The sequence below is a fragment of the Neomonachus schauinslandi genome, chromosome 13, assembly GCF_002201575.2.
Source record: "Neomonachus schauinslandi chromosome 13, ASM220157v2, whole genome shotgun sequence".
Taxonomy (NCBI): Eukaryota; Metazoa; Chordata; class Mammalia; order Carnivora; family Phocidae; genus Neomonachus; species Neomonachus schauinslandi.
This window is the reverse complement of record NC_058415.1, coordinates 92,447,711-92,456,133: the sequence shown is the minus strand read 5'-3', so window position 1 is coordinate 92,456,133 and position 8,423 is coordinate 92,447,711. Positions and strand designations below refer to the sequence as shown.

Here is an 8,423-nt window from a genome sequence, read left to right as displayed (position 1 = left end):
GCTCCCTCCTCCCCTCCTCCCTCTAGTGCTCCCTCCTCCCCTCTTTCCTCCAGAGCTCCCTTCTCCCCTCCTCCCTCCAGAGCCCCCCCCTCCGCTCCTCCTTCCAGTGCTCCCTCCTCCCCTCCTTCCAGAGCTGCTCCAAGGCAGGAGGGTGAAAACCTGCTCCCAAGCCAGGGCTGAAATTTGGCCCAAAGCCTATTGGCAGAATGCAGGGCCCCAATGGAGGGCACACAGGCAGTGGTGGCTCCTGGGGGAGGGAGTGGTTCCTGAGGCCTTCAGTCCTTCCCCAAGAGTAGAGGGGGATGTGGTGGGCAGAGCCCTAAGTCCGTGAGCTGAGGAGGGGGGACAGGGAGGGACTTTGCAGCCACCCTCTTCCTTGTACGGACAATCCGCTCCTCCAGGCTGCTGGGCTGCCCTTATATAAACATCTCTGCTGCCTCCAGGCGCCTCAGCTCCCGGGCACTGGCCCCGAGAGAAGTTACCCCAGGTTCTGGGAAGGGCAGCCAGCTTCTGGGAGGAGGCAGGCAGCTGCCTTGGCCTGGACTGGCTGTCCCTCACAGCATCCCAGCTGCCACGAGTGACCCACGACAGGTGTGCTACGAGGAGTGGGCAGGAGTCAGGTGTGCAATCTGCCCACCACCAGCCCACTCTGCCTAGCTCGCAAGGCTCCCTGCAAGGGCTGCTTGGCTGCCAGCCTCCAGGTTCTGCAGTCCTGCAGGTGCTCCTTCCCCTCGCTCCCCAGGATCCTTCCCCAGGGTCCTTCACCCAGCTAGGTCCCTCTCAGCCTTTAAGGCTCCCTTCTGCCATCACCTACTCCAGAAGCCCGCCAGGATGCAGGGCTGGGTGGTTGTACCTCCTCCCCTGGGGCTGACCACCCTGCGTTGGGATAGGGATGTCTGTCCCCAGTGCCGGGCCATGAACTTTGGTTTCAGTGGGGACTATGGCAGGCATTCTGAACGTCCAGCGCTTAACCTGGCTTGGCACAGGACGCCCAAATCTGGCATCGCGGCGGAGAAATAAATCATGCGGAAGGAACACGTGGGGGGAGCCCAGGGCGGCATGGGCGCTAGCAGCGGGCCTGCGGGACTCATGGGCTTTGCGGGGCATCTGAGGCTGGAGGCGCCAGAAAAGGGGCCGGACAGTGACCAAGGAGCGTCTAGGGGCGGGTCCCTCTTGGGGGAGTGGCAGCGCAACCCGTGTGGCCAGGCGTTGGCCCCAGGTTGTTTCATTGGGGCAACAAGGGCCCTCTTTCCAGAAACCGTAGCTTTGGCGCCGCCATCCCTCGGGGTCAAGTGCCGGGCCGTCAGAGCCAGGGTGTCTGTGCGGTCTCCAGGAAGCTTACAACTGAGACCTCAGGGCTCCGCGGAGTACAGCCGCTGGTTCAGGGCTTACCTACGGCTGTTGAGGGTACGACTTCTCCCTGAGCTCCCGCCCCGGGCCCGGGGACCCCTAAACGGCCTCGGCCGCCCCTCCCCACCTCCACGGGTCCAGCTCCCCACCTCGCACGGATCCCTCAGGCTCCCCAGTCCCCACTCCGCCCGCGCCTCCTCCGCTATTGAGATGCAAATCTTTGCCAATTGTCGCCGAGAAAGGCGACAGTCAGCGCCGGATCCTTCCGCAGTCCCGAACCAAACTTTTTGCCGCTGAAAACTTTCGAACAAGAAGTAGTCCCTAGGGCCGGCCCCCGACGCCCCTTCGCCCCGCCGCGGCCCCCAACCCCGAAGGACCCGGCCTCCGGATGCGCGTCCAGGCCGAGGCGACGCAGGGCGGTCGCGGTGCGCGCAGGGGCGAGGCCAGGGAAGGCGAGGGGTGCGGAGGGATCGGCGGGGCGGGCCCGAGGGGCGGGGCCGGCGGGCGGGGGCGGAGCGCACGGCGGTCTGCGCCTCACTAGTGCCTCGGCCGCGGGAGGGAGCGCAGGGGCGCGGGGCGCGGGCGCGAGCGCAGCGGAGGAACGAACCGGGGCGCGGAACCGGGCCCCGAGGCCGCGAGGGTCCAGCGCCGCCCGCCCGCCAAGAAGCAGGGAGCAGCCGCGGGCCGCCGCCACCGCTCGTGGGACCGTCCGGCGCGCCCCTGTGCGCCGGAGCCCTGCCGTCCCGGCGCAGGAGGCCGCCACCGGGCGCAGCGGGCAGCCGGCGGGGTAGGCATGCCGCCGCTCCTGGCGCCCCTGCTCTGCCTGGCGCTGCTGCCCGCGCTCGCCGCACGAGGTAGGCGCCCGCCCGCGAGCCCGCAACTTTCCGCGCCCTTCGGAAACTTTGGTGGCGCCCTGCGCGCGCGCCCCGGGCGGCTGGGAGCGGGCGGCCAGGGTGGGGAGGGGGGGCCCGGGCGACCCGGGGCTCGGGGAGGTGAGCGACCCTCCCCCGCACCGCCTGACCAACCGGGATGGACTCGCGCCGCCCGCGCCCGGGGCCGGGTTTGAAGCCGGGCGTGAGGCGCTAGGCGCCCCCCCGGGGCCCCCGGAGGCCCAGCCCTGGGCTCGCCATCGTCAGCCACGCGTGGGGCTTGCCGCCGGGGCAGGCGGGCGAGCTGCCTACTACTTTTCGATTTGAATCGAGTCGGTTTTGGTTTCCTGTTGCTTTGGGGGCCATTTATCTTTTTCCTCGCCTCTGGCCCGCGCCGGGGGCGGATGTTGGGGCGCGGAGTGTGGGGTCCGGGGCGTCGTGTTGCCTTTACTGAGCTGTGCGGCGCGGCCAGGCTGCCGGGCGGGCGTGGTGGGCAGTGGGGCACCAGGCGGACCGGCCTTCTCCCCATTCAGGAGAGTTGGCGAAGGGCCGGGCGAGGGGCGCCGACGGAGGGGTCTCCTTCCCACGCCTGATCGCCGCCCCCGTCCCGGCTCACAGACCGTTTGGCTTGGTGGGGGCGGGGGTGGTGCGGGTGTGCGGGGCACACAGCCGTGACTAGCGGGACTTTCACTTTGCCGAGTTCAAGTTTGGAATCTTGCAAGGGTGAAGAGGGACAGGGAGAAGGAACGCTGTCTCTCTCCATTTCACATCGAGGAATCCAGTGGTGATTAATTCCTCTCTTCCCCTAGAAGTTGGAGGGGAGAATTAGCTCCCCACTTCCAGAAGGTGGGGTTCCAAGTCACACCCCGTCCCCGCCCCCATGAGGGGCTTAATTTACACAGCGCTGGTAAAATGGGGAGGAAGCGACTGGATGAATCCCTTCTTGGGAATGGGGCCTAATTCCTTCCAACCGGGGTATCTTCCTCCCCCTTCCCTGGGTGTAGCTGAAGATGCCCGCCTGCAGGAGCAGGTATTGGGTGTCCTGGAGGCTGGGCCAGGTCCCCGAGGTGCAGCCCCCGTGCCCCAGGAGGCGGCCCTGGTGACAATGGGCTGCTCTGATTCCGGGGCTGGCGCTTTGTTGGCGGGCGGGGCCTTGAGCCTTGCAGCTGTCGCCTTTTCCCACGAGCTGGGGGGGGGTGGGCCAGTGTGGCCACCCCACCCCTCAGCACCGCCCCCTCACAGAACACGTTTGAACAGCAAGACAACGTTGGTGGCTGGATAGGGGCCCCAGCCCCGATGGGCTCCCCGTTGAAGACCCGTTGAAGATGGGTCGGGGGTGCAGAATTTGGGAGAGTGGCCCAGGGTCATGTCAGATCTTCTTCATTGTTGTCCAGATGGCATTTTAGGACACCCTATCCACTTTGAGCGTGACCTGCCCGCCTGCCACCCAGCCAACCTGTTGCCCTTCCCCCCCATTTCTGACTACAAAACTCTGGGCAGAGTGTTGAAGCCCCTTGGGGTTCACATTTGGGAGGGTTCCTGAGGTCCCCTGCCCCCAGCAAACCCATGATGAGGCAGAGCCTTCTAGGTAGAGGGGTAGCTGTACCCCTTGGAGTGGGCCCTTCCCTGTCCTGAGGGCCCTCCTGCCACCCAGGCTGACCTCTCGTCTTGCCCCTCCCCAGGCCTGCGATGTTCCCAGCCCAGTGAGAGCTGCTTGAATGGCGGGAAGTGTGAAGTGTTCCCCAACGGCACCGAAGCCTGTGTGTGAGTACGCACCCCTGCGCCCCTGTGGGGACCTGTTGCTTTTGTCAGGAGCAGAGCCCCTGCCTTCTGCATCAGGGGCCAGCAGGGACAGAACACTAGGCCATTGTCTTCTGGAGATGGCCCAGAAGGCTGGGCGCGGTCACGTGCTACTTTTATTGGACAAAGTCTGGCAATTACTTAATCACCAGCAATTATGTTGCGTGTGGAGCTGGTCTGGCCACTGGAGGTTCGAGCACACCTTTGTGGGCCACCTTGGACTCCTGGGGTACTAGGTGGGAATTCCTGGTACCCCATTTCCTCCTAAAGTCCCTGAGAAACAAGTTGCCCACCAGGGGAGGCTGTGGACCTTTAGAGAGGCCCGGCCCCCACCACCCTGCCTACGGGAGTGCCTCCTCCAGGAAGGGCCTCTCAGCCAGAAATGGGCTCTTTCAGAGTCCGACCCGCCCCTCCAGGCCCTCGGCCTTCCCCAGCAAACCCCCTCTGACCTCAGGTGAGGTTGGGGAACTCATCGTCATCATCAGGAGCCCATCTCCCAGGTTGAGGGTGGGTGGTACCTCCTGGAGCTGGGTTTCGGTCTTGCCATCTATAGCTCCAACCCCCCACCGTCTGGCCCACCAACCAGCCCATCACCGGCTGGGCCTCCGTCCCGCAGCTGGGGCAGGAGTGTGTGTGTTGTGGGGGTGCGCGCTGCAGCCTGCCGGACTCCAGCAGGGAGTCCTGGTACAGCACGCGCCCTGCCTGCCCGTGCACACCAGCCTCAGAGAAGTTTTGTTGCACTGGTGCCCTTCAGCTCGACTTCGTCCGATGGGAACACAAGGAGGTGCTTGGTGGCTGGAGGAAGGGCCCCTCCTCCCCCGGGGGGAAGCTCCCCGGCCGGTCCTGGGTCCTCCGTCCTCCTTGGCGTGCTGCATTCCCACTGCCGAGGGCCCCTTCCCTTGACAACCCTTGGCCCGTGGGCAAGCAGTCCCCCCTTGCACTGCCCCCATCCCCCCCAAACTGAAGCCAATTAAGCAGGTCTGTGAGCAGTTTAATAGACAAAGAGGATTGTGTCTTTGTCAGATGCTAATGAATGCACACTACTTTTTTTTTTTTTTTTTTTTGCTTTTTTGGGGCCTTTTTCTTTTCCTGCAGAAGCCGCACCGACGCTTGATGCCCTAAATCTTGTTTCCTTTCATTCAGAGACCGACAGCTGGGATTCAGGGGAAGCGCAGCGGCTATTGTCGAGAGGCGGATTAATGCCGTGTGATTAATTATGCGTGGCTTCCCAGAATGCACGACTCCCTTCCCGCCAGCCCTGGGCCTGCTCTGGCTGCGCGCTCACCCATGGGGTGTGTGTGGGGGGGTCCCTGCACTTCTGCAGAGGGCTTTGGGAAGGCAGGAGGGGTGCGGTGCTGGGGAAGGTGGGAGCAGTCTTTTATCAGTGCCACCAAGGAGCAGGGACAGCCCGGCCCAGGGGCCACTGGGGTCTCCCTGGGCTGGAGCCTGGGCCACGAGGGGGATGCCTTGGGGTGCAGGCTACTGCATCCCCCTCCTTGGCATTGGGGTGAGACACTTCAAGGGGACAGAGTGATAGTGCAGCATACTCTCCCACCCCTCAATCCTAGAGCCCTGCCAGCCCAAGCCCGGCCACTGCTCAGGGCCGGGCGCCGGCCTTGTCTTCTCCCTGGGGCCTGGGGCCCCCCTCCTCCTTGGCGGGAAGCCTGCCTTAGTCTGGCCTGGCACTCAGCCGAGCTCGGCCCACAGAGACCCCATTGTGCACACCCCGCAGATCCACTTGGAAGACGGAACGGAAGCACCGTCCTCAGAGGCCCTACCTCTGGGTCACACCGTGTTGGAGACTGGGGAGCAGGGTTGGGGTGCCAGCCAGGCCCAGCTGTGGAAAAGGATGGGTCTGGACTCGGGGTGCAGCTTGGGGACGTCGTGGCCACTCCTGTGAGGGGCCCTGGCTCCCTCTGATCCTGGGCCCTGTGCCTTCTGCGGGGACCTTCTGTTCCCTTCAGGCCCCGGAAAGTCTGCTAGTATGGGAGGCCGAGTGGGGAAGGCACCTTCTTTCCTCAAAGGTGTGAGGGTGGAGGCCTCTGGTGCCAACCTCGGTATGAATTCCAACTCTGTAGCATCCATCCTGGACTCTCTCGGAAAGTTCTTTGACTTTCTGGATCGGTTTGCTGGCTCTCCTATGGATAGGGCGTGGGAAACGGTGGTGTTCCGGTTCCAGGCACATTAGTACCTGGTGAATCATATGTTTCCACCCCAAAGAGAAGGAACCTTCCCCAGAGGCCGCGAGTCAGGTGGCTGCAGGGCTCAGGGTCGGAAAAAGAGGTTTCTGTTGGTGTGAAAGCCTTCCCAGGATATCACCGAGTAGCTGAGGCATGGTGGGCTGTCCCTGTGGGCAGAGTGCCGTTTCTGGACGGCTGCTCTGTGCGGTGCCCTGCAGGCAGGCTCAGGGCGGTCAGTGCAGAGGGGGGATACTCACATGGGCTCCCCCTCTTTTGTTTGGGGGAGGGAGAAGGCCTGAGGGGACTGTTGTCCGTTTGGGTGGGCGTGCATTCTCAGTCTGAAAGGCTTATGGGGGCTGCCCCGGCCTGGGCGGGGAGCTGAGGCCCCAGGATTGCTAAGGTATTCCCCCTGCCTACCAGAAGGTCCATCCCCCCCTGCCCCCCGCCCAGGGCCTCTCCCAGGTCATCCCAGAGGCGGGGTGAGCCATCGTGCTCAGGGCACCTGGGAGGGAAGTCCAGCTGGCTGGCAGGTGGTGGGCTTTAGCCCGGGACCATTCGGTGTTTGAGGCCTGGCTCCGCCACCCCCTAGCTCTGTGACCCCGGGTCGCTGGGTCACCTGAACTCCGACTCCCCGTCTGTAACGTGCAGCTGACCCACGATTGATCTCTTCATGGTGCGAGGATTGCATAAGAGCCTCATGCTTCAGGCACCGGCCGAGTGTCCGGTTCCCTGCCTGCCTTCTCCTTTTGAGCTGACAGGGCTGGTTTCAGGATCCTCATTCTCGGATGTTTAGTTGGCTGATGAGTTAATTTGGAGAACTCAGAAGGTGCTGCCTGGGGAGGGGCTCACCGACTCTGAGGGTTCTATCACCGCCCGTGCCTCTGATCCCCAGTCCTCTTTGCTTTTTCCCAAAGATGCTTTTGAGCACCTGCTGTGTGCTGGGTTCTGCCTGAGGCACTGGCTACGGGCTCAGGGCGCCCTGGCCCTGGTGGGGGTGACGAGGTGACTTTCTTGGCAAGAACACGTGGGTGGGTGTGACGTGTCAGGTGGAGGTGAGCTCGGTGGGCGGGGCAGCCTGACCCGGGGCTGACATGGCTCCTTGCAAGCCTGTGACACCATGTGGGCCGGGCATGGGGGTGTGATCTGCCAGGATGGCGGAGTGCAGAGTGGCACCTGGCCCTGCCCCTCTCTCTCCAAAGCCTGTGTTCCTGCCCGCTGTCCGGTCTTGCCCGCGCCACCCCAAGCCCTCCCTGGCCGCTCTCCGAGGAAGCAGGGCCCGAAGGACAACTTCCCTTTACGAGGGGAGGTCGGGAGGCTCGGGCGGGAGAAGTGACTCGGCCCTGGGCTTCAGAGGGACCGCTCCTTCGGCTCCTGTCACCTGTTTGGCTGTTTCCACTGAGTCACCTGGGAGTCTTGGGCGAGGCTGGGGGAGGGCCAGCCTAACTCTCCAGGCTGCTGTGGGGCTTCCTCTGTTTATGTGGCGCCTGGGCCCCGGGACCAGGTTGGAAACACACGTGTTAGACACCCAGCGTGAGCCAGACTGTCTCCCGGGCTCACCTGCTCTGTGCGGAGACGTCAAGGCACACGCCTTCTTTGAAGGAAGGCGCCTCCTGGGGCCAGGCCCTGCCTCTGCACAGAAGCTAACATTTTTCCCGTTGCAAAGAAATACATACTTTTTTTAAAAAGAGAAAGGAAACTGTGCCCTTGGCAGGAAGAGGGTGGGTCAGGGCCAACAGTTGACGGAGGAGAAGCTCTTCAACAGGATGGCGGGGGGTGTGGCGTGGGTGTTGGGACCCCCTATACCTGGTGGCCGGGGAGGGGCCCGCGGGACCCCACGGGAGCCAGCGCCAGCCCCCTCCGTGCTCGCCGTGCCTTCGATGGGTGGCCGGGGCTGTGCTGGCAGGTGGGGGCCCCCGGGGCCTGCCGGGCTGAGGGGTTGCACCCTCCCGGAGTGGGGAGGGCACCTTTCCTGTTTCATGTCTTGTCTATAAATAGTGAAAGGATGTGGCTTTGCAGAGCTGATTGAGCACCTAGATTGCTTTCCTCAACAACGTACCAGTAATAACTCCACGCGCAGACAGCCCCATAAAACCCTGGCAGACGCGTTTCTTGGCGGGCTTACACCCCCTTCAGGTGGCGGCCAGCTCTGCTTGTCTTTTTTTTTTCCAAAGCCAGTTTTCAGGTGGGAAAAACTGAGGCCGGGGGGGGGGGGGGGGGGGGGGGG

At 64.0% G+C, this 8,423-nt stretch overlaps 1 protein-coding gene across 4 annotated transcripts in view; it reads left to right on the top strand.

The window, feature by feature from the left end:
* The first annotated feature begins 1,906 nt into the window (after positions 1-1,906).
* NOTCH1 (notch receptor 1) overlaps positions 1,907-8,423 on the top strand; it is a 43,701-nt gene continuing 37,184 nt past the window's right edge. For all 4 annotated transcript variants that reach the window (XM_021691088.1, XM_021691085.1, XM_021691087.1 and 1 more), the window contains exons 1-2: positions 1,907-2,204; positions 3,902-3,983. In XM_021691088.1, the coding sequence (XP_021546763.1) occupies positions 2,144-2,204; positions 3,902-3,983 (143 nt within the window). In that variant the 5' untranslated portion in view covers positions 1,907-2,143. The remainder of the gene's footprint in view (positions 2,205-3,901; positions 3,984-8,423) is intronic.